The 25,340-nt window shown below is 49.6% G+C and overlaps 1 protein-coding gene across 1 annotated transcript; it reads left to right on the top strand.

Moving 5' to 3' along the window:
* The first annotated feature begins 857 nt into the window (after positions 1 to 857).
* On the top strand, positions 858 to 25,340 carry Ifnlr1 (interferon lambda receptor 1). Its single transcript, XM_059255185.1, has 7 exons — positions 858 to 1,013; positions 5,483 to 5,606; positions 16,469 to 16,653; positions 18,569 to 18,711; positions 22,196 to 22,355; positions 22,645 to 22,775; positions 23,748 to 25,340. The coding sequence occupies exons 1-7, from the start codon at positions 956 to 958 to the stop codon at positions 24,525 to 24,527; spliced, it is 1,581 nt and encodes a 526-aa protein (XP_059111168.1). The 5' UTR covers positions 858 to 955; the 3' UTR covers positions 24,528 to 25,340.

Here is a 25,340-nt window from a genome sequence, read left to right on the forward strand (position 1 = left end):
TTAAATTCTGGTCCCCCAAAAAGAAACTAAGCTGTTTATTGACCTTCCGGAGATCAAGAGAAACTTGAGCTAATTAATGGCTTGCTTACCCCAAGGCTTGGCTTTTGTTGCTTTTCTTTCTTGTATTTATTCTCCAACAACTCTGTACAAGTATCAGTGGATCTTGGTGGCATCCACCCCACCCCCCACCCCGACTCCCCATTCCCACTCCCCCCACCGCCCCAAGCAAAAGGTAGGAAATGAAGTTTGCACACCCTTAATCCTTACACACAAAAGGACCCCCGATGTTGTTGTCCTGTCCCTGCCCCACTCCGCCTACAGGGAGAGTAACTTTGAAAGAGCTACAGGCTTTCCCTCCCGTGCCTCCACGGTTTCCCGCCATTCTCTGTTTGCAAAACCAGCCTCCGCTTGGCTAGTTAGAACATTTTGTGTCATGGAATGGCGTGTCCCCTGTTCTAGGATAGAAAACAAAGCTTTTAGCGACTTCCTTTCTGGTTAGTGACTGAATGGCCAGCATTGTGGCTTCTGTCCCGATTTGGAAGGACAGCCTCCTCAAAGTCCCTAGAGCGAAGTAGGCGGGCAATAACAAACAGGCCTCGAATTCCTGCAGAAACTCCGGTAGGAAACGCAGGATGCGCTATGTGCCTTCCCGGGCTCCGCCTGCAGAACAGGAGACGTGCCGGTGACGGCGAACTCTGTTCTGGGTGCTGATTGCTTAGTCCTCATCGGAACTCCAGAACTGGATTTCTTACCTGATTTACAGAAAATGTTACTGATATCCCCGTCCCCACCCACTGCGGGGACAGCAGGCGGGACGGCCCTAGGTGAATCCCCACCATTGGCACCGCCCGAGGCTCCGCCTCCCTGGGCCGCCGCCTTGGTCACCTGCGGCCCATGGGCCTGGCGCCGGGCGGCGGGCCGCGGGCGGCGGGCAGCGGGGACCACCGGGCCCGAGATGTGGCAGGCTGGCTGGTGGGCGCCCCTGCTCCTGTGCCTGCTGCAGAGCGTCCCAGGTAAGCGGGGGACTCGGGGGGCGGCGTGGGTGGGCCACTCACCCGAGATCCCGAGACGGATATGGGTGCTGGGCCACCCACCCGGGGACCTCAGGGACCCTATGCTCCTGCCGCGGGTTTGCTTGGTCCCAGGATGAAGCAATCCTGAGCTTGGACGGCCTTTCCGGGAGGAAAGGAGCTGGGTTTCCGGAGACCGAGGCAGAAGACATCTGAGCGTTTACTGTATGTTTACCGAACCCTGGAGTGCGTTCCTGATTGACCCTTATAAATAGGACAGGCCTCTTCTGCCCTCCTCATCCTCTGGCTGCGGATCAGACGCCCCACCCGGGCCCCCGGGGACCCAGTTCTGGATGATCTGGTCCCTCCTATGAGACTCTTAACAGGGCGTTTTCTCTCTCGGTCTCTCAGCTGGTAAATAAGACACCAGGGCACAAAATACCCGAGGCCAGGACCCAGGCACAGAACCCCAACTTTCCACAGATACCTGCCGGAGGGAGAAGAGCCTCTCTTGATAGCAATAGGCGTACCTCGGAGTCTTAGACTCAACATAGAAAGGGCTGGAAAGGTTCTTAACTAAGTAAACAATCATAAAAGTCCGCGTTATTTTTGTTGCTTCTTTGTGCTGGGCACTGTGTTCTTATTATGGTTTGCAGCCCAGTTGTCCTGTGAGGCAGATAGGCATAATTTTCAGGTGAGGGAAACTGAGTCTCAGAGCACTTTAGAGGTTGCCATAGAAGTACCCCAGAGGGGGACACAGGACAAAAGAAGCTAGCCTGAGCCTTGGTGTGCTCGTGATCAGTGCTACCCAGAGCACCCTCACAGCTCTGCAGCGGGGTTTTTAAGTTAATGAGGGTCTTGGGGGTGGGGTATGTTCTATCCCCAACACAAACTTTGTCTCTGAGCCCAGTGCCTCCTCCATGAAGGGTGTGAGTGGCACTTGCCCGGAGTGGTGGTTTGAAAGCTGTGACTTTTCCTGTGTGGCCAAGCTCAAACTTTGGAGCCGGTCATGAATGGCTTGAAACTAAGGGGCTTATGCACAGACTGGCCTCTTGCTAGGTGCCTGCCAGGCAGGATTAACGACAGTGACAGAGGCTCAGAGATGCAGCCTCAGGGCATTGGACAGGATAGAAATAGACTCCCACATCTGAGTCTGAAATACCTGAGGTGAGGAGGCAGCCCAGGCTTGGGGCTGAGCTAAGAGACATCATGTAGAGCCGGGATTCTCTTGCCTGGTGCCTAAAAATGTATGGGTCTCCGTAGTGATGCACATGACAGAATTCTCCCTGGGACCATGAGCTCCCCCGGGGCAGGAGATGAAGCAATTTCCTTCTGTTTCCTGGCACACTGAGGAACGTGGGAAATGCGGGTTAAAAGTAGTAAACAGGTGTGGTTGCTTGTTCCTGTAATCCTAACACTCTAGGTGCTGAGTCAAGAGGATCACCATAGATTTGATCTAGCCTAGGCTACAGAGTGAGACACGTGCACCCCTGCACACACACACACACACACACACACACACACACACAAAATCTAAAAAGAGAACATTAGGAAGAACAAGACTGAGCCCAGGATATACTGGAAGAGGAGGTAAGTCCAGAGCACAGACCGGAGAGTTGGCTTGATCTAGATTTAAGTATCCGAGAGGGCCTTGGTTCCCCGACCTGGGCTATAACGCTCCTGGATCACTCCCAAAGCGCTCAGCTCAGCTAACTGGAAGTGACACTTCAGCACAAAAGAGACTGTTCTTCCTCTGTGGTCACTGTCACCGTCTCTTCTTAGAGATGGCAAAGCAGTCCTACCTGGAGGAAGTGACATTTGAATAGAATTTTCCAGAGATTAGATGGTGAACTCCAGGTAACCCAAGACACCAAAGTTCAAAGACATCTAAACGATGGGAACTGCAGCTTTGTGAGCCTGTGGGGAGCTGCCAGAGACTTCACCCAGATCACCAGGCCACCCAGACAAGTCCTTGGACACTTGGATGAGGAGTATGGACTTTATTCTAGGCAGGGGAAGGACAGGAAGTCCAGGCATGGAGCAATCATCTGAGGGTAATTAGTATAACTAGTTATCTGTGAAAGAGGAGGTAGATAGAGGCCATAAAAGGTGGCCAGGGAGCATGTCACAGGGAACTGTCATCAAAGGAATGTGACAGAAGCTAGTGGGTGTCTAGATGTTGGGAGCACCATGTGCAAAGGCCAGCGTGCTCCTGGAAGTCACCAGGCAGCAGGACAGGAGAGAGGGGGGACAAGGAGGGGTACGGGTCATACTGGGGGCCCCTTGGAGGTTCCCGTAAAGGCTTTGGAGTTTCCTTGGAGTCGGGTAGATGGAAGCCTTGAAAGGGTTAAGCAGGAGGCAGACAGGGTGTAACTTCCATTCTAACCCTTGCATTTGTGCAGAGGGTGGACTGAAGAGGGCACAGATTGTTCTGAGAACCCCCATCCTCACAGAGGCTGCAAGGGAGCTGGCTATGGCGTTTTTTGTTTTTTGTTTTTAAAGATTTATTTATTTAGTATGTATACAATGTTCTGCCTGCATATATGGCTGCAGGCCAGAAGAGGGCACCAGATCTCATTACGGATGGTTGTGAGCCACCATGTGGTTGCTGGGAATTGAACTCAGGACCTTTGGAAGAGCAAGCAGTGCTCTTAACCTCTGAGCCATCTCTCCAGCCCCCGGCTATGGCGTTTTTATTGTGGCTTTCTCAGTGAATTTGTCCCCTTCACACTGTTGGGACAAGCACCTGGAAGAAGCATCTTAAAGGGGGAAGGATGTGTCGGGGTTCAGGGGTACAGGGGTTCAGAGGGTCTACCGCCATCGTGGCGAGGAAGGCATGGCAGAGTGGCTCTAATCTGGGGCAGCCAGAGCCTGTGGTGAGGTCGTTCAGAGAATGAACTGGAACAAGGGCTGGGCATAGTGCTCAACGGCCCCCTCCCCCTCCCCCTTTCCCACCCTCCACCCCCATCCCCGGTCACCTGTTCTACCACCAGGCTCCACCTCTGACAGACAGGCTCCACGGCTTTCAAAATGGTGCTAAGAGCTGGGGACCAAACGTTCTAACTGTGAGCCTGTTGGAGGCATTTCAAGTTGAAGCCAGAACACACAGGACACTTCTTGTACCTGGCAAGGTGCCTAGGACCCAGTTGTCTAGGCAACAACCAGGTGCCCCTCATAGAAGAAAACCTCCTGTGGCTCTCGTGTGACTGGTGCCCACTTTAGACCCACCTGACCATCGCCTTGGCACTGAGCGCTGGCCCTGTGTTCTCTGTGGTGCCCTAGGAAGAGCCCAGACTAATTCTTCAGTGAAAAGTGTGAATTCAGTACATCACTGCAGGTGGGAATAAGACCAAGGATCCTGACCAGGAGGGTTCGATAAGGCAGGAGGGTTGTCCCCTCTTTCTGGGTCAGGAGAAGCAGGAATACAACAGGTCAAGCAGAAAGGGGGAAGCGACTTATGGTCTGAATAGGGGAATGGTCTGGGGACCACCTGGCGCTCATGGGCAAATGCCCGAATGCTCCATTTAAATAAGCAAGCCATGGGGAGTGTGCTGGTAGGTGGAAAGGTTTGAGTAGGGTCAACTCTGGCTGGGTCCCTTGGGATGACAGCTCTGTTCCTACCACCTAGGCAGCAAGCTTCACTGTATCCGTCCTGCTCCATCAGCAGGGAGACCCACGAGGGGCCTTCTAAGATTATAGTAGTATCTATTCATCAACACACATGTATCATATGTACACTGTGTCTCAGGAGCCATTCCAGACAGGCACTGGGGTCACAGGGTCAATGTAATAGAGATGACTTGGTGGGTAATAGCATCCAAGCCTGATGACCTGAGTTTAGTCCTCAAGACTCATGATGGGAGGAGAGAATCAACTCCCCAGATTTGTCCTCTGACCTCTACATGTGTGCCATGGCATGCACATACCCATACTCACACATACATGTCACACATGTATGTCACACACATACACACACATACACACACACGTAATAAATCAACAGTTTAAAAACATAACACACCTTTAATCCCAGCACTCGGGAGGCAGAGCCAGGCGGAACTCTGTAAGTTTAAGGCCAGCCTGGTCTACAGAGCGAGATCCAGGACAGGCACCAAAACTACACAGAGAAACTCTGTCTTGAAAAACCAAAAGCAAACAAACAAACAAAGATAACAACAAAAACAATTCTTGCCCCAAGAATCATGTGGAGTTTAGGAGGGGTATGAGGCCATTCATTGGCTCTTGCCCCGTGGCATCCAGGTGGAACCCACCCTCGGGTGCCAGAGTACACAGCCAGCTCTCTCGCCACAGAGGGGACACTAAGGATTGGAGAGGGCAAGGGCTGAAATTCAGCAGCTGGCAGATGCTGGTCCTCACTGAACACCTATCACACATCTCACTCTTCAGCAATGGGAACCTGTACCAAGCTTAGCCAAGAGCTCCAGGATTCATGACCTCTTTCTCTTCCACAGGAAGGTCCCGTCTAGCCCCACCCAGAAACGTGACACTGTTCTCCCAGAACTTCACTGTGTACCTGACATGGCTTCCAGGGCTTGGTAGCCCCCCGAACGTGACCTATTTCGTGACCTACCAAGGGTATGGGGCACCCGCATGCTGGTGGGTGGGGAGATGGAGGGGTGTGTGAGGGATGGAGGGGGCTGCCCTGGGCTCTCTGCATTCCATGTGTCAGCACCCAGAAGTTCTCTGGGTCTCTGGGAGATGGCCTGTGGCAGGTTCTTGGAGAGGGGTTCTTGCTAGAGGTTAGAGGTGGTAGGAGAGATAGTCAATGGAGAACGGCAGATGATAGGCTTGCTGGAGATGGGGTGGGGCTTTATGTAAAGCTGGAGTAGAGCTTGAGTGGAGCTGTGAGGGCCAAGACACCAGGGGACAGAAGTACTTGGGGTTTGTGTTGGTCACTTTTCTGTTGCTGTGATAAAACACCACAACCAAGACAATGTATGGAAGACAGAGTTTATTTCAGCTCAGGGTTCCAGAGCACAAGTCCGTGATGGTGGAGGAGGTATAGAAGCAAGAGCAGAAAGCTGAAAGATTCCATCTTCTTTTTCTGCCTGGGGGAGCAGCCTCCAGCAGCTCAGGGCTCAAGGGGAATCCACGGAGTTGGCGTACTAGATGACGTTTTTATTTGAGGGGGTAAGGGAAAAGACACTCACTCTCTCTTGATGGGTTCCTCCTTTGTTCTTTTTCTATATTCTGATTCTTTATTTTTTCTCTACAGCTTATATACCCCCAACAAAATCTTTCGGGCAATATAGAAATTATAATGTGGTTGCATTCTATTTTTCAAGTGAATGATTACAATGAATACAAGTAAGAAACATGTTTTCCATATCCCTTACATGATTTAACATTTTACGTATTACAGGTAAAAAACAAATTATCCCCAAGAACCCACATATATTCATACCCAAGCATCTTGTTATAGATTAACAGAGTGTGAGCATGCAAGCTATTTTTCCCAGCCGGTTATTTTACTGGCAGGCTGCGTTTTGCAGTTACAAAAGAAAGGACCAATCATTTTATTAGTTATCTTAAAAGGTAATCTTATAAGGAATCATAAACCTAAACTTTTATACATGAAAAACAATCAGTCATATCTACTTTAAATTTTCAGGGTGTATACTCACTCATCAATAGATTTTTATATCAGGAGATTGAGGGCAGAAATAGATACAAGGAATTAATTATCATCTTTCATCACCAACCAATCCTCGAAAGGAAAGGACATTAGCTAGTAATAATTGGGCTGCTTTGTTTTTTGTTCCCAACCTCAAAGCTATTATCAAAATACCTTAATCTAACCCGAGATCATTCCAAAGCTTTGTTTTGGCTATGATGCACACAAAAAACTGTGACTGCATCTTTTAACATCAAGATTAAAACAATTCCAGCCAGCCTGGCTCCTGGGACTCAATTGTTTTCCTTAATCCTTAGCCTGAACTTCGATCTGTGCAGCTCTTTAGGTGAAACTCATAGGCCCTAGCTGTATGACATTTCCTTATATTTATTTTCAATCATCAAAACTCTATTTAAACTAACATTATTATTATCAATTAGACAGTACTGCTTAGGACGAAATCATCTTCATAACAATTCACAGGTAAAAATGCCCAGTAGAATGGGATGTATCCATAAGATAAACACACTACATTACAGGCAGTGAGGATCTCCCCACACCCATTCACACCATGCCAGATACCAGAGGAAGACGGCAGCGGCAAACATGTGAAGGCACAGCAGAAGCAAAAGACACTCTGGGGTCTGTGGTCTACAGGCCTTGCCTATTGGAGATTCACCCATCAGGGATTTGCCTCCTGGTGGGCTGACTTTAATTGCCACCTGCTGCTCCCCTGACCTGGCCACTGACAATCTTCAACTGCAAGAACAAAGCCAAGAGAGCAAACAGAAGTGGAGAGAGGCTATATGTTTTCAAAGCCCTCCCCCAGTGATGTACTTACACCAGCAAGGCTGCACCATGTCCCCAAACAGTGCCACCGACCGGGGGCCAAGTGCTCAAGTGCCTGGGCCTATGAAGGACATTTTTCATTCAAACCACCAAAAGGTTGTTGTAGCCAAACAAGTGGCCAAGGGTCTGGTCCTGCTCCCTGTAGAGCCTGGTCATTAAGGTGGACAGGGTGACAGGTCCTTATCATCTTGGAAGCCCAGGCTGTCACTATTAGTCTGGAGGAATCTGAAAAGGCAGGCTGGTGTGCTATCTCTCTTTCAGTCATGAACCACCACAGCCAACTGAAATCCGTGTTCTTTCCTCCCTCTTCCCTCCCTCCCTTCCTTCTTTCAGTGTTGGGACTCAAACCCAGGAGCCTCATGCATGTTGGTCAAGCACATGACCACTGAGTGACACACCCAACCCAGAGGAAGGTTTTAAAGACCAGATTCTGTGTTGTAACTGCACTGGGCTCCACCAAGCTATTGCTTTAGGTCTTTGCAGTGAACAGTGGTATTGATCACACCTGTGTGTAATTGCTCAGAGAGAATGACTGATGCATTCATTCATTCTGACACTTTCCACCTAAATTTGGTTCTTTGGGATTTCTGCTTAACTTCTCGTGTTGACTGTGTTTCTTTTATACTACAGCCTTAGTTGTCGTGGCCATGAGAGAGGATAGCCTTATAATCACTCATTACTCAATTTTCTTTATCTCAAAGTCTGTAGGATAGCTTCCTGTACATGTTCTCTTTGTTCTAGAACAGTGGTTCTCAAACCTCCTAATGCTGTGACCCTTTAATATAGTTCCTCATGTTGTGGTGACCCCCCAACCATAAAATTATTTTTGTTGCTACTTCATAACTGTGATTTTGCTACTGTTAATGAATAGTAATGTAAATATCTGTGGTTTCCGATGGTCTTAGACCCAAGGGGGTCCCAACTCAACTCACAGGTTGAGAACCACTGCTCTAGAATCTGCTAATTTTGTAGAATTGTACTGATGTCTATCACTGGTTCTGGGCTGACATCTTTAGGCAATCAAAGTTTCTAGTAATATCTGGTTCCAAGCTGGTTTTTTTTTTTTAAATTTCAGGAGATTTTTCTTAGTCGTTCATATTCTGTTCTCTTGATTTTTCTTCTTCAGTGACTCCTTTCATTTCCATGGTCTTTTGCTCCCTTAGGTGTCTTTTTCTAGAACATTCTATTTTTTTATTTATGCATATGTATTTTGTTTGTTTATGCTGTTCTCCAAAGGATATAGGTTCCATTATTGATTGTTTTGGATTCCATGTGTGTTCGTGTTCTAGGTTATTCACCATTTTAAATGTTTATTCATTAGTGTGTATGTGTGTATTGAGGGTGTACCTGATGTGTGGGGGGGTGTGCATGGAGGTCAGAGGACAATTTTGTGGGGTTGGTTCCCTCCTTCCACGTGGGTTTTGGGGACTGAACTTGAGTCACCAGGCATGTACAGCAAGCACCTTATGGCTACGCCATCTTGGTTGTACCTAGTTTTCCTAACATTGTAACTGTTGGTGTCAGTTTTATTGTTTTCTGGTTGAGTTCAAGTTTTCTGTTTAAATCAGCACCTTTTAGTTAAAATTTGCATACTAATAGAACAAAATCCTCCCCATGGATGTATGCACGTAACCACTCCCACGATGAAGGTGTGAAACATCTCCACTATCAGCTGAGGTTCTCAAAGACCACTTAGCATTTCGGTCTCCACCCCCAGGTCTGGAAAGCAGCTGCCCATCTGCCTCTGACATTATGGATTAACCTTGTATGTTCCCAAAATTCATATCAATGGATATGATATAGTGTTCCATGCCTGTTATCTCAGAACTAAGGAGGCTGAAGCAGGAGAATTGCTCTGAGTGTGAGGTGAATTCCATCCCAGACTGAACTACAGTATAACATCCTGTTCCTCAAACAGAAAATGGGTTTGTGTAGTGTGCCCCCTTTTGTGCCTGCCTGGCTTTACTTAACACCTTTCTGGGATTCACCCACATGGTTCCATGCACCCTCCATTTCTTTTTCACTCCTGAGTAGTATTCCAGTCTCGACTATACCTGTACTTGTTTCTCCATTTTCCCCTCAATGGGTTTTGGGGTTGCTCCCAGTTTGGGGTGTGTATCAGTTCGCTATGGCTGTTGCATATGAGCATCTTGTCAGTGCTCCCCAAAACTCATGTTCTCCTCATCTACAAGATGCATTCACATGTGTCTCAACAGCCCCAAAGGTCTTACCTCACTCCAGCATGCACTGTCAGTCCAAAGTTCCCTCTAAATATTATCTAAATCATGTGTGGGTGTGACTTAGAACATGACTCACGCTGAGGCAGAACTACCTTCATCCGTGGACCTCAGAAACCAGAGGACATCACATGCTTCTAAATTGAAATGGTGGAACAGGTATGAGACAGGCATGTCCATTCTCAGAGGGAAAATCAAAAGGGTGACGGACGCCAGTCATGCCTGGCGAGGCAACCTTCAGTGAGGTTTTTTCTTTGTTTGATTGTTTTAAAAAGATTTATTGCTGGGCATGGTGACATATGCCTTTAATTCTGCACTTGAGGCAGAGACAGGTGAATCACTGTGAGTTTGAGGCCAGCCTGGTCTACACAGTTAGCCTCAGGACACCCAGGACTACAGATTGAGACCCTATCTCAAAAAAAATTTGTAGTGTGTGTGTGTGTGTGTGTGTGTGTGTGTGTGTGTGTGTGTACACATGTAGGTGCAGGTACTCACAGAAGCCAGAAGAGGGCGCTGGATACCTTGGAGATGGAGTTACTGTGAGCTGTCTCATGTGGGTGTTGGTAACTGAACTCAGGTCCTCTGCAAGTGCTCATTACTGCTGAGCCATCTCTCCAGCTCCCTCACTTGTCTGAGTCTTGAGACAAGATTTCACGAGGTAGTGCTGGGTGGCCTCAAGCTTCTTCTACCTCTCAAATACTGGAATTACAGGCATCTGCCACCCTGCCCAGCTTTGCTGATATTTTTCAGACAGGATCTCCCTATGTAGCCTAAACTGACTTAGAATTCACGATGTAGCCCAGGCTGGCCTAGTACTCATGATCCTCCTGTCTCTGCCTCCCAAGTGCTGGGACTATAGATGTACTCCACCATGCCTGGCTCCATTGAAGGCCCCAGAAATGACCCTTTTTATCTCAGTGTTCTGGCCTTGGGCCCACTGGGCTGGCAGTTGAGAAGTCTGAATCAACGTAGGAGGACTCTCCCCCTTTTCCCTATAAAGCAGCTCTATCCCCGAGAGAACTGCATCCCAGCAGTTGGGAAGACAGCCTCGCCTTCACCCCTGCTGATCTCTCAATCCTCTTCATGCTCCATCATCCCTTGTCCCAAAAGATAATGCTAACTATTGAATAACTCTTTTGTCCCCTCTGGTCAACTTACTTCATTTTCTCTAGTCTTGTCCCCTTCGGTCAAGGCTGGCAGTGGCTTAGCTGGAGCAATTCCACACCCACTTCTGGCTTCCGATGAGGGAGCTGATTGCATCCATTAATTACACCCATGAATTCTTTTTTTTTTTTTTTTTAAAGCTTTCTTTATTTCCGTGTGTGTGGGAATTTTGACTGCATATATGTTAGCGCTGTGTCCTTAGAGGCCAGAAAACGGCTTTGGAGCCTCTGGAACTGGGGTTACAGATGGTTATGAGCCACCATGTCGGTGCTGGGAACCGACATGGTCCTCTGCAAGAGTAGCAAGTGCTCATAACCACGGAGACATCTCTCCAGCCCCATGAATTCATTATCAAAGGATCTTCCAACCACAATGTTGATGTTCTTTCCAGAATACTTGTTCTGAAACAGGATTTCATGTAGCCCAGGCTAGCCTTGAACTCATTAAGTAGTAGAGGCTGACCTTGAACTCCTGATCCTCCTTCCTCTACTTCCCAAGTGCTGGGATTACAGGCATTCACCGCCACGTCCAACTCTTCATTTATTTATTTTGCTGTATGGGTATGCTGAGACTTGAGACTTTTCCAAGTCTTCAAGCTCTGGTTCCTTCTTTCTTTAACAGCCACTCACATTTTACAGTAAGCTAAAAGTCGGGCCACACTCACAACACTTTGCTTAGGAATTTCTTCAGCTAAATATTCACGTTCAGGTCTCTTAATGTTTATTGTCAACAAAACACGAGAACACAATTCAGCCAAATGCTTAGCTACTATATATATTATAATATAATATATATGTTATAACAAAGACTGCCTTCCCCTTGGTGACAGTAACACAGCGGGTGTCCTTTCTGTCTGGGACCTCACCGGAATTACTCTCTGCGGCAGTTTGAGAGATATCCCCATAGGCCCAGGTGTTGAACATCTGTTCCCAGTTGGTGGTGCTGTTCTCCAGAGCATCCTTACTGGACGGCTCCATTTTCTCATGACTCATTCATCAAACCCAGGAACATCCTGACTTCCTGTCCTCACACTCCACACCCAGGCTCTGAGCCCACCTGACCGGCTTCACTTCCAGAGTATATCCTGGATCTGCCCGCTCTCTCTTTCTCCACCCCTGCTCTCTCTTTCTCCACCCCTGCTCTGTCTTTCTCCACCCCTGCTCTCTCTTTCTCCACCCCCGCTCTCTCTTTCTCCACCCCTGCTCTCTCTTTCTCACCCCTGCTCTCTTTCTCCACCCCTGCTCTCTCTTTCTCCACCCCTGCTCACTTTCTCCACCCCTGCTCACTTTCTCCACCCCTGCTCTCTCTCTCCACCCCTGCTCTCTCTTTCTCCACCCCCGCTCTCTCTTTCTCCACCCCTACTCTCTTTCTCCACCCCTGCTCTCTCTTTCTCCACCCCTGCTCCCTTTCTCCACCCCTGCTCTCTCTCTCTCCACCCCCGCTCTCTCTTTCTCCACCCCTGCTCTCTCTTTCTCCACCCCTGCTCACTTTCTCCACCCCTGCTCACTTTCTCCACCCCTGCTCTCTCTCTCCACCCCTGCTCTCTCTTTCTCCACCCCTGCTCTCTCTCTCTCCACCCCTGCTCTCTCTTTCTCCACCCCTGCTCCCTTTCTCCACCCCTGCTCTCTCTCTCCACCCCTGCTCACTTTCTCCACCCCCGCTCTCTCTTTCTCCACCCCCGCTCTCTCTTTCTCCACCCCTGCTCACTTTCTCCACCCCTGCTCACTTTCTCCACCCCTGCTCTCTCTCTCCACCCCTGCTCTCTTTCTCCACCCCTGCTCTCTCTTTCTCCACCCCCGCTCTCTCTCTCTCCACCCCTGCTCTCTCTTTCTCCACCCCCGCCCTCTCTTTCTCCACCCCTGCTCACTTTCTCCACCCCTGCTCACTTTCTCCACCCCTGCTCTCTCTCTCCACCCCTGCTCTCTTTCTCCACCCCTGCTCTCTCTTTCTCCACCCCCGCTCTCTCTCTCTCCACCCCCGCTCTCTCTTTCTCCACCCCTGCTCTCTCTTTCTCCACCCCTGCTCACTTTCTCCACCCCTGCTCACTTTCTCCACCCCTGCTCTCTCTCTCCACCCCTGCTCTCTTTCTCCACCCCTGCTCTCTCTTTCTCCACCCCCGCTCTCTCTTTCTCCACCCCTGCTCCCTTTCTCCACCCCTGCTCACTTTCTCCACCCCCGCTCTCTCTTTCTCCACCCCCGCTCTCTCTCTCTCCACCCCTGCTCTCTCTTTCTCCACCCCTGCTCACTTTCTCCACCCCTGCTCACTTTCTCCACCCCTGCTCACTTTCTCCACCCCTGATCTCTCTCTCCACCCCTGCTCTCTTTCTCCACCCCTGCTCTCACTTTCTCCACCCCTGCTCACTTTCTCCACCCCTGCTCACTTTCTCCACCCCTGCTCTCTCTCTCCACCCCTGCTCTCTTTCTCCACCCCTGCTCTCTCTTTCTCCACCCCCGCTCTCTCTTTCTCCACCCCCGCTCTCTCTTTCTCCACCCCTGCTTCCTTTCTCCACCCCTGCTCTCTCTCTCTCCACCCCTGCTCTCTCTTTCTCCACCCCCGCTCTCTCTTTCTCCACCCCTGCTCCCTTTCTCCACCCCTGCTCCCTTTCTCCACCCCTGCTCACTTTCTCCACCCCTGCTCTCTCTCTCCACCCCTGCTCTCTCTTTCTCCACCCCTGCTCTCTCTTTCTCCACCCCCGCTCTCTCTTTCTCCACCCCTGCTCACTTTCTCCACCCCTGCTCTTTCTGGCACTGCTGCTGCCTCCGACTCGGCTTTCAGGGTCACCTTTGAAAAGGCATTTTAATGTATTGTTATTATGTGCGTGCACACGCGTGTGCATGTCACAGTGCATGTGTGGAGGTCAGAGGACAACTTTTGTAGAGTCAGTTTTCTTTCCATTGTGTGTGTGTGTGTGCACATTGTTTTGTTTAATTTATTCATTAATTTATTTATTTTTGAGACAAGGCTTCACTATTTAACCCTGGCTGGCTTGACACTCTCTATGTAGACCAGGTTGGCCTCAAACTCACAGAGATCGGTCTGTGTGCATGCTGGGATCCAAGGCATGAACCACCATACCCAGCCTCTACTCCCTTCCATCTTTACATGAGTTCTGGGGATCAAACTCATGTGGTCAGTGTTACCTGGCAAGCACCTTTACCTGTGGGACTGTCCTGCCAGCTCCAAGGGTGACTGTAGATGTAACCAACCGTCTTATTAAATAAGAAACACAGAACCAATGCAAAGAAGAAAGCCAAGAGGTCAGAGCTAAGAGCTAAAACCTTACCCTTCCTCCTGCGGTGGTCCTACCTCTCCGAACCAGAGCTACCCCTGTGTTAAAGTCTTTATATAGAGTTCCTGTTCTGCCTTCTCATTGGTTGTAAACCCAACCACATGACCGCTCATCACGGCCTGTCTGTAAAGGCCTCCAGGTTTTCTATGATTGGTATTGAGATTAAAGGCATGTGTATCCAATGCTGGCTGTATCCCTGAACACACAGAGACTTACCTAGCTCTGCCTACCAAGTGCTGGGATTACAAGCGTACGCCACCACTGCCCTGCTTTCCTATGGCTTGCTAATAGCTCTGACCCCCAGGCAACTTTATTTATTAACATACAAATAACATTTTAATACAAATAAAATATCACCATACCCAACCTTTTAAAAATAGGTTAGATCACTTCAGTGTGCCTCAGCCTGTTCACGGTGTCCTAGCAAAGTACCTTGGTCTGTGTAAGTTAGAGACAGTAACTATCTAACTCCATATTTCTGGAAGCTAAGGAGCCCAAGGGCAAGTCACTAGCAGACCTGGTCCCTGGAGAGGGACACTTCTAAGATCAGGCCTGCTCACTGCATCCTTACATGGCAGAGATGCCAACCCTGTGTCCTCACGTGGGAAAGAGGCAGAGTGTCCAGCAGCTCTCTGAAGCCATGTTTAGAAGGCCATCCTTACTAGCCATATTGTCCTCATGATTTAATACCCAGAAGGCATCACTTTGGGGTTTAAACTCCAACATTCATTTGGAGGAACATGGGCAAACCACAGCAGACCCCATCATGCTTGGGATAAATTCACATTTCTAACCCAGACCTGGACTGCCCCTGACCTGCCACCTCCCTGTCCCCCTCGTCCCCCATCTACCTGGGCCTCACCATCCCTTACCCACTGGACTTTAGTGCTCTGCCCTTGCGTCTCTCTGGTTGTACCTAACTCCTCCCCATGTGTTCTAGTTCACTTTCCATTGCTGCGGTAAACACCGTGACCGAAAGCCACTTCAGAAGGAAAGGGTTGATTTGGCTTGCCTGTCCAGGTCACAGTTGGTCACGGAGGGAAGTCAGTCAGGACAGGAACTCAAAGCAGGACAGAAACCTGGAGGCAGGAACAGAAGCCGAGACCATGGAGGAGTGCTGCTTACTGGCTTGCCCTTCATGGTTTGCTCCATCTGCTTTCTTTCTTGTTCTTTTTTTGGGGGGGAGTGTGGGGTGGGTTTTTTTGTTTGTTTGTTTTATTTTGTTTTGTTTTTTGAGACAGTGTTTCTCTGTGTAGCTTTGCACCTTTCCTGGAACTCAATCTGTAGCCCAGGCTGACCTTGTTGAACTCACAGAGATCCACCTGCCTCTGTCTCCCGAGTGCTGGGATTAAAGGCTTGCGCCACCACCGCCTGGCTCGGTCTGCTTCCTTATACAGCCCAGGACCACTTGCTCAGGAGTGGTACCGCCCACAGTGGGCTTTGCCCTCCTACATCAATCATTGGTCAAAAAAATGCCCCACAGACTTGCCTACAGGCCAATCTGATGGAGGCATTTTCTCAGTCAAGTTCCCTCTTCCTGGATGATCCTGCCTTGTACTGAGTTGACAAGAACTACCCAGCACACCGTCTCAGGCCTTTTTTCTGTCTCTTGCTCTCTCTCCATCACCTGGTCTCCTCTTCCTCCTCACTGGGGAGCACCGTCTCCCTGGTCTCTTCTGAGCTGCCCTTTGGTGTCAGTCGCTGTGTTTTTAACATGTTATCACTGTACCTACTGCTGTTACTACTGTACCTGGATTTACCTTGCGGGTGTGGTGATTTTCTGCTGTTCCTTTCCATCAGCTGTGAACTTTGGGGAAGCGGGACCTCATCTGCCAGGCCTTATTGAGTCACTGGTACCTGGAATAATGCCTGGGCATAAGTCACTTTTTGACCCCTGTGTTCTGAGGATGTTGCTGTCATACGAAGCCTTATGTGTTTGCCTCTGACAGTCACTCAGCCCAGCGTGGCCCCTGGCCTGTAGCTGGTGGTCTACAGATGCCTGAGCAAATCACCACACAGAAAGTACCCACTAACATTAGTGATAGGGGCTCCACCATAGCCTTGTGAGGAATCACTGCCGGTTTGTAGACTGGGACCGAGGGCCAGTGCCCTGTGGAAGGACCCAGAGATGTCCATGGCAGAGACAGGATTCCCATCCACACTCGTCTGCCAGTGGCTGCCCGGCTGAGCAGATGGACAGGCGGATGTAACAGCGGCATCTGGCTGAAGGGTGGGATGTATGTTTGGTGAGTCCATGGCCCACCCTCTTCTGTCTCCCCTCAGCTACTCCAGCTTGCAACGTTGGCGGAAAGTGGAGCAGTGTGCAGGCATCGGGGCTCTGGTGTGCCCCCTGATGTGCCTCAAGAGACAGGATCTGTACAACAAGTTCAGAGGTCGAGTGCAGGCGGCTTCTGCATGGGGCAGGTCCCCACAGGCGGAGTCCGGGTACCTCGAGTACCTTTTTGACGGTGAGTCCCGAAGCTGAAGAAGCATTTGCTGTTCTTGCAGAGGACCAGAGTTTGGTTCCCAGTACCACAGGTGGCTCACAACAGACTGTAACTCCAGTTCTAGGGGACTTGACGCCATCTTCTGGCCTCCTTCGCTACATACACACACACAGGCGTGCACATACACACATACATACATACATACATACATACAAGATAAATATTGAAGGTAGGTCCTTTTAATGAAAATACTGAGTGAGCAGTTATCCCTTCTAAGAACACTGTCCAGCACAACATCTTGTATGTGCTTGTGTATGTATTAATATGTCTGAATATGTGTTCATGTGTGTATGCATGTAGGCATGTGTGCATGTAGGCATGTGTGCATGTAGGCATGTATGCATGTAGGCATCATAGGGTGACCTCTAGTGACACAATTCATCAGGCACAATCCTACCTTTGTTTTCCAGATAGTGACTGACCCGGAACTTGCCATGTAGGCCAGACTGGCTTCTCTGGGTCAGAGGTCCAGGGAGCTCTGCCCGGGTCTCACCATAGACGCCCAAGGCAGAGCTTCTGAGCTCATTCTGGTTGCCAGGCTGAGGTCCCGGTCCCTCACTGCTCACCAGCTAGGAGGAAGCTACTAAATGCCTGCCTTTCTCCTCACGCTCCCACCACACCCTCTTCTAGCTGGAGGTGGCACAATTGTGTGCCAGTCATATCTGCCATACCCGCCCCCTCTTCTCTGGCTTTTCTGTTGCCAACAGCAGGAAGGCTCTGGGCCTATCTGCATGGCCCGAGGATAAACTCACCATTTTAAGGCTCTGAACCTTGACTGAAATTCCTTTTGCCACTCAATAATGACACCGCAGACTGGCTGCATCCGGGGATCAGGGTGGACCTGCCTGCCATGAGCTTTCCTCTTGGCCCCCAAATTCACATCATTTGCAAATGCAGAATTCATTCACGCCATATCAAGGTCCCCAAAGTTGCCTCTTATTACAACATTAACTAAAATTCCAAGGTCTCCCGGGTAGTGTCTGAACCAGAGCGTCAGATGATGGCTTGGATGCAATCCACTCAGTACGACTTATGGGCATGGTTCCTCTCCACCTCCGAGTTGGCAAGGCCAAGGTATACAATCTCTGTTCCCTATATAAAATGTGGGAGAGGAAGGTAACACTAATAAAAAATGGAGGAGACAGGGAAATGGGGGCATTGGTCCAAAGCAGCTGTAAAATCCAGCCAGGTAAACAAATGCCATTCAGGTTGACAGTCTGGGGCAATTCTCCCTGACTCCCAGAGAAGACCTTTGACCTCCAGCTTCCGCTTCCAAGACAGGCTTCCTTCTCCACTGTGGGCCCCAAGTACCCACAGCCATGGGGTTTGCCAGACTCCATCTTGTGAGCAGACATGAAGTCAACGGCTTTCTTTGGTTTCATACATTAAAGACCAGATGGCAATGTTTCTGTGGATAGAAGAGTCTCAGGAATTACAGATTTCCTGTGGCTGCTTGAAGAGCAGCCCCATGGGACATCTAGTGTTATGTCTAGGCACATTGCGCTGGCTTGCTTTCCCTGGACATCTTTAACTAATCCACCTTCCCGCCCCCCACCTTTCATCTTTCTGGGACAGCAAGAGACAGAGCTAAGTTTTGTGAGGTTACTGTTTGGTGTTCACGGCCCCCATCCCCACCCCACCCCCGTGATCACCCCTCCTTACCCAGACTTATCTAAAGTCAGAAGGATCCCGACGCCCATCCAGTACCCACCCACTAATAGTAGTGTATTCTGACAAGTTATAGGGCTGTGAGGAGCTTGAAGCACAGTAGATATTTGAAAAAATGCTAATGTGACTGCTGTCTGGGCAGGACAGACAGGAGGATGGAGACTGGGCCCCCAGAGGGTTTTGACGGGTTCTATTCTGTTTCTGACAGTGGAGCCAGCCCCACCCACCCTTGTGCTCACCCAGATGGAGAAGATCCTAAGGGTCAACGCCACCTACCAGCTGCCACCCTGCATGCCTTCGCTGGACCTGAAGTACGAGGTGGAATTCTGGAAGGAGGGCGTGGGACGCAAGGTAGGGGAGCCTGTGCTGTCCTGAGTGGGGTCCCCACCTCACGTCTCACACTGCTTCCTACACTTTCCTCCAGGAAGCCTCCCAAGGCTCCCTGACTCCAGTCAGCCCTTGACGGTGTGCAACACCCATGGCCTGTGTGACAGGAACGTTCTACCCAGGAGATCAAGCACAGGGCACTTTGCCCTTCATGGGACAGGCCTCAACTGCACCATAGTTTTCAACCTCATCTTGGAAGTTGTGGGCCTTGCCTCCGAGCGGGGTGGGGCACAAGCCCAAGAATGTACACTTGAGTGTGCTAGTGCATATCCACAAGTGTGTGTTCATATGGCAGCCCCAAGGTATCTCCATCAGTCACTTTCCACTCTTTTTTTTTTCAGACAGGGGTTCACCATGTAGCCTTGGCTGGCCTGGAACTTGTTATGTAGACCAGACTCACAAAGATCTGAATGCTAGCATTAATGCCCCACCTTATTTTTTGAGACAGGGTCTCTCGGTGAACCAGGCACTCCAGATTAAGCTAGGCTAACTGGCCAGCAAGTCCAGAGATGATCCTGTCTCTGCCTCAATAGCTCTGGGATTACAGACATGTCCAGAGTTTTATATGGGTGCCGGGGATCAAACTCAGGTCCTCATGCTTGCGCAGAAAGCACCTTATTGACTGAGTCTCTCCCCAGCTCTCCCTCCCCCACACCCATAAAAGTTTGACTGAAGGAGATTGATTCTCCAAGTCACCGGATTTGTTATAGGAAGCCCAGAAAAATCCAGGTGAGCTGCAGGCAAAGCAGAGGCCCCCAGAGATGGCCATGAATTGTTCTTTGCACATCCAGCTTCAGACCTGTTTCCAGCACATACCGGGAAGAGGCCTGAACGTTCATTTACAACAGATTAGAAAACCTTTTTCTATACAGGACCAGAGAGTCAATGTTTGCCACTGTGGCCTCAGAGTCTGGGCTCCACAGCTGTAATTCAAACGTCGCCACTTGTAGACAATATGGAAGTTGTAGCTAGAGTTTTCCTGCCTGGCCCACAGTCAGGACAAATCTCTCTCACCTGCCAGTCCCACAGCCACTCAGACCCAACTAAGTAAACACAGAGACTTATATTGCTTACAAACTGTATGGCCGTACCAGGCTTCTTGCTAATTGTTCTTATATCTTAAATTAATCCATTTCCATTAATCTATACCTTGCCACATGGCTCGTGGCTTACCAGCATCTTCACATGCTGTTTGTCATCGTGGCGGCTGGCAGTGTCTCTCTGACTCAGCCTTCCACTTCCCAGCTTTATTCTCCTCCTTGTCCCGTCTATACTTCCTGCCTGGCCACTGGCCAATCAGTGTTTTATTTATTGACTAATCAGCAACACGCTTGACATACAAACCATCCCACAGCAGGAAGTAAGTGTGTGTTGCTGGGTTTTTACTTGTGAAATTAGGCAGTGGGGTAGAATTGGCAAAGCCATGGCTCAATGACCCTGGCTCTTATTCACTCTTCTAACATTCACATCTGTGATCCTAGGGATGCGAACATAAGGTGGTTTCTGCCTTCCAGAATCTCATGGATAGTAAAACATCACCCCATACCCCATCAACATATACAATTTGTTCAAATCTGGATCTCATTACATAGTCCAGGTTAGCCCAAATTCCATCCTCCTGCCTCAACCTCCTGAATGAATACTGGGATTACAGGTACATGCCACCATGCTTGGATTAAATATGTATAATTTTTGTAAGTCAATTAAAACAACATCCTACCTAGCATTGCCCAACAGGAATATACTATGAGCCATGTATGTCATTTAAAATTTTTTTATTGCATATAGTTATTTTGTGTGAGTGACTCTGTGGGGGCAGAGCAGGCGTGTATGCCACAGCATGTGTCTGGAGGTCAGAGGTTAGCTTTGTGAAGTTGGTTCTCTCTTTCCACTTCCTGGTTCTTAGGGATTGAGCTCAGGTCATTAAGCTTGACAGCGAGTGACTGGCCCCAAGTCATTTAAAATGTTCCTCATTAAGTTAAAGGAAACAGGTAGGTAGGTTTGAGAGAGGGGAGGTGGTTGAGATAGGATTTCCTATAGTCCAGGCTGGCCTTGAACTTGCTATGTAGCCAAGGATGACCTTGAACCCCTGGCCCTCCTGCCTCCACCTCCTAAGTGTTGATAGTACAGGCATGCACAACCATGCCTGGCTTGACTTTTGTGTTTCCAGACAGGGTCTCTGCATAACCCTGGCTATCCTGGAACTCAACTATGTAGATCAGGCTGGCCTCAAACTCACAAAGATCCGTGTAGTTGGTTGTTTTAACTCTTTGGCTCTTTTGGGGTGCCCGCCACCCAGCTCCAAATAAATATGTGGAGACTTAACTCTTTTTTATGAATGCCTGGCCTTAGATTGGCTTGTTTCTAGCCAGCTTTTCTTAACTTAAACTATCCCATCTACCTTATCCCTCTGGGCTTTTACCTTTTTGTATTCCTATATACCTTTCTTCTTACTCTGTGGCTTGTTGTATAGCTGGGTGGCTGGCCCCTGGAGTCCTCCTTTCTTTTGTACCTCAATCTTTTTTCTCCCAGATTTCTCCTCCTATTTATTCTCTTTGCCTGCCAGCCCCGCCTATCCTTTCTCCTGCCTAGCTATTGGCCATTCAGCTCTTTATTTGACCAATCAGGTGTTTTAGACAGGCACAGTAACACAGCTTCACAGAGTTAAACAAATGCAACATAAAAGAATGCAACACATCTTTGCATCATTAAACAAATGTTCCTCAACATAAACGAGTGTAACTCATCTTTAACTAATATTCTGCAACAGATCTGCCTGCCTTTTATCCCATAGCATGTTGCCATGTCAACACGGAATTAATATTGCTGTTTTGCCTTCTTTTTCTCCTCTGTCTCTGGAAACTGATAGGCATTTTGTATTCAGGGCATATCTCCCTTCTCACAAGCCACCCGCCCCTGCCTTGAACTGCACTGGGCAACTGGGGCAGCTTCTGAACCTACAGTGATTGAATAGCCCTTATCCCCAGTGGAAATGTGGGTCCCTGCAGACCATGGTGAGCTACATAGGAGTGGCCCCGAGTAGCAGGCTGATTTTGAACCCCAATGGTCTATACAAGGAAATTCAGCTGAGAAGAAACCAGAAAATAGAAATTACCCTTGGTGCTTGCACTTTCTTTTTTTTTTATTTATGTGTGTGGGTGTTCTGTCCAAATGGAATGCTCATTTGCACACCAGAAGAGGGTACCTGATCTCATGAGACTACAGTTATAGACAGTAGTGAGCCCCCATGTGTGTGCTGGGAATTGAACTCGGGACCGCTGGAAGAACAGCCAATGCTCTTAACTGCTGAGCCATCTCTCCAACCCCATGCTTGCACTTTAAGAAAGGAAATGAAAGCTCCTGGGTCCTGCCCTATCTCACCTGGCCACCCCACTACATGTACCCATCAGCTGGGCACATGCTCATTGCTGCTTGCTTCTCCAAACAGACCCTGTTTCCTGCCACTCCACGTGGCCAACCCATGCAGATCCCTCTCCAGCAAGGTGCTAGCGGACGTCACTGCCTCAGTGCCAGAACCATCTACACCCTCATTGCCCACAAGTATAGCCACTTCTCTGAGCCCAGCTGCATCTCCCTTGAGGCCCCAGGTGAGTGCAAAATGGCACTAGAGTAGGGACTTCCCTCTAGAACTTCAAAAGTCTCGTGATAGGATTGTTGAAAGTAGAAACTGAGAGATGTGTTCACTTATGGAAATCCCAGCTCTGCCACACTGACTGTATGTCTTTGGGTAGTTTACATAACCTCTCTGAGCCTTGGCTTCCACCAGAAAGGGCTTATCCTCCTGAGGCATGAGGAGGATGGTCACTGGAAGCACCTGGCACACGGAGGGACTGGACCATTGATCTGTCTGCAGTTTCTGTGTTCTCTCCTCCCTAGGGATCAGCTGGGCTGTCCTGGCGCTGCCCTTACTCTTGCCTCTACTGCTAGCCACTGCTGTAGCAGCTGTGATCTGGAAGAAACTGGAAGGGGACCCCTGGTTTCAGTGGGTGAAGAGGCCTCAAGCAATGGTATGGCACATCTGGGGTGTATAGAGGGCATGGAGGGGTATGCAGAAGTGAGGTGTTGAGAAACAGAAAGTGGGGCTGAGTTTCGAATGCTTCACACAGAATATCGAACTGGCCCAGAGTGTAACGTTGGCCATCTTGTCTCAGTATCTAAATTCCCACCTCTGTCAGTGAGTTCATTTAACCCCAAATCCAACAGCAAATCTGCCCACCAGGAAGAGATACTTAAGCCCCTTTCTGGGGAATCACTCCACCTCTGCTAAGGATTTATTGGGTGCAAAGAGAAGCACCCAGCCCTGAGACCCAGGAGAGAGGGTCAGAAGTGTGTAGGGTGGGAGGTAGTACAGATGGGGGCATCGTTTGAGACTCTAAATGCTTAGTTTACAACTTGACCTAGGCCGAGCATCACCAGGCCAATATTGGGGTGCAAGATACTCTGTCAGAATCCAGGAGCTAGCTGGGGGAAGGGAGAGGCCTAGAGAAGTCAGAGGAGAGCTGAACCAGGTAGGACTCTCTAAATACTCAGGGAGTGACAGGCTTTGAAGACAGAATGCCCTGTGTCCCTGTGTCATAGCAGAGAGTAGTGAGCAGTGCATTGGCCCAGCCCTGAGGCTGCCTATTCATGGCAGTCAGCAGATCTCCCACACCAGCAGGATTTCTCACACTTAATGGCATTCCCCACACCATTTGTATCTCCCTTAATAGCCCAGGTGCCTTCCCCATCGGTGGGGTAGCTCTGAGGTGCGTCTGTGCAATGGCTCCTCAGAACAATTAAGGTTTTTGCTAGAGAACTGCCCCCCTCACAGCAACACTCCTTCCCCAACTGTGCTTGGTCCTGGTGTTTTCTGGAAACGCCTCCCAAAGAAACCAACTTCCACTTGAACCCATCTGGACTATTGCCGGGGGCCCCAGATTCAGCCAGTCCTGTTTCAAGAAACCCAAATCACTTTCTCTCCCCTTCCCTCCCTACATCAGGACTTCTCTGAATACAGATCTCCGATGGCAACCTTTCAGCCCAGTGGACCTGAGTTCCCAGATGACCTGATCCTCTGTCCCCAGAAAGAACTGACCATAAGGATCAGACCAGTCCCTCAAGTCAGAGGCCCAGGCACACTATGGGAAGGACCAGAAAAGGACAGCACCGAGGATGAAGAAGAGGACACAGATGACAGTGACAGCATCCAGCCCTACCTGGAACCGCCCCTCTTCATGAAGGAGAAGCTCCAGGTTATGGGGCACTCGGAGACAGATGAGTCTGGGGTAGATTCAGGGGCGAGTGAAAACTTATCCACCTGGGACTCTTCAGACAGGAGCTGGCCCAGCACAGTGGACTCCTCACTTAAGGATGAAACTGGATCTTCCAGCTGTTTGGACAAGAAGGAGCCAGACCAAGAGCCTGGTGGGGATGAGCACCAGGAGGCGTTTCCATGCCTGGAATTTTCTGAGGACTTGGGCACCTTGGAAGAGCTGCTGAAAGATGACCTCTCCAGGTGGAGAATTTGGGATTCCTTATCCCCAAAGAGAGATCTGGTTCCTGGGGAACCCCCAGTTTCTCTTCAGACACTGACTTTCTCCTGGGACAGCCACCCTGAGGAAGAGAAGGGGGAGGAAGAGGAGGGGGAGGAAGAAGAGGAGGAAGAGGAGGAAGAGTGGGAATCAGAACCCAAGGGCAGCATCGCCAGCTGCTGCGATACTTCAAGCCTGCAGAGGACAGAGGTCAGGGATGGGATGCTGGGAGGTTATATGGCCAGGTGAGCTGGCCCTGGTGGCCCATCCAGTCTGGTATTGCTACCTCTACTGCACTTCCCAGGGACCAGAGACACCTCCAGGTCTCAAGAGGCACTTGTCCCTTCCTGAGGTAATCAAGGTCCTGGCCACTATTTGTGGATTACTCACAGGCTCTTTGTCATTTGGATTGAGCTGTAAGATGTCGCCATTTCCTGTGACCCAGCTGCTGCAGGTAACCTGTGAGAGGTTTGGAGCTGTGGTCAGAGATTAGTCGAGTTCCAGCCTGCCCATTGTCCAGGGATGACAGACCTTATGGAAAATCATCCTTGGACAAAATGGAACAGGTGAAGCCAGGTGTCTGTGGACCCCAAAGATGGACACACCCTTGTCCATAGTCATGTATAGCATTGAATGAACCAGATCTCAGTTCAAATCCTGGCTCTGCCATTTACCAGAGTCATCTGAGCAAGCCACCCTCAATCTCTGTGCCTCAGTTCCCTCTTGTGCAGCTGTCACACGGGTATGGTGAGGATTCGGGGGTTTTCAGGTATGTGTGGCATGGGGCCACCCATGTCACTTAACTGTCTATGCACTAAAACCCTCTGTCTGTTCAGACTCTGGGGAGACCCCAGGCATCTCTCACCAGAGACCCCCTAAGTCAAAGTGACAAGAACACCTACCTTCCAACCTGTCTCCCCTCTAGGTCACCCCATTCCTTCCTTGTCACCGTCACACCTTCTAGTCAGGGGCTCTCTGAAACCAGAGCCCAACCAACTCTGCTTCCATTTTATTGTTTAAATGAACAGTTCCCAAAGCTTACTTTCTGGTCTAGCCTGAGCC

The sequence above is a fragment of the Peromyscus eremicus genome, chromosome 2 (genome assembly GCF_949786415.1).
Source record: "Peromyscus eremicus chromosome 2, PerEre_H2_v1, whole genome shotgun sequence".
NCBI classification, from domain to species: Eukaryota; Metazoa; Chordata; class Mammalia; order Rodentia; family Cricetidae; genus Peromyscus; species Peromyscus eremicus.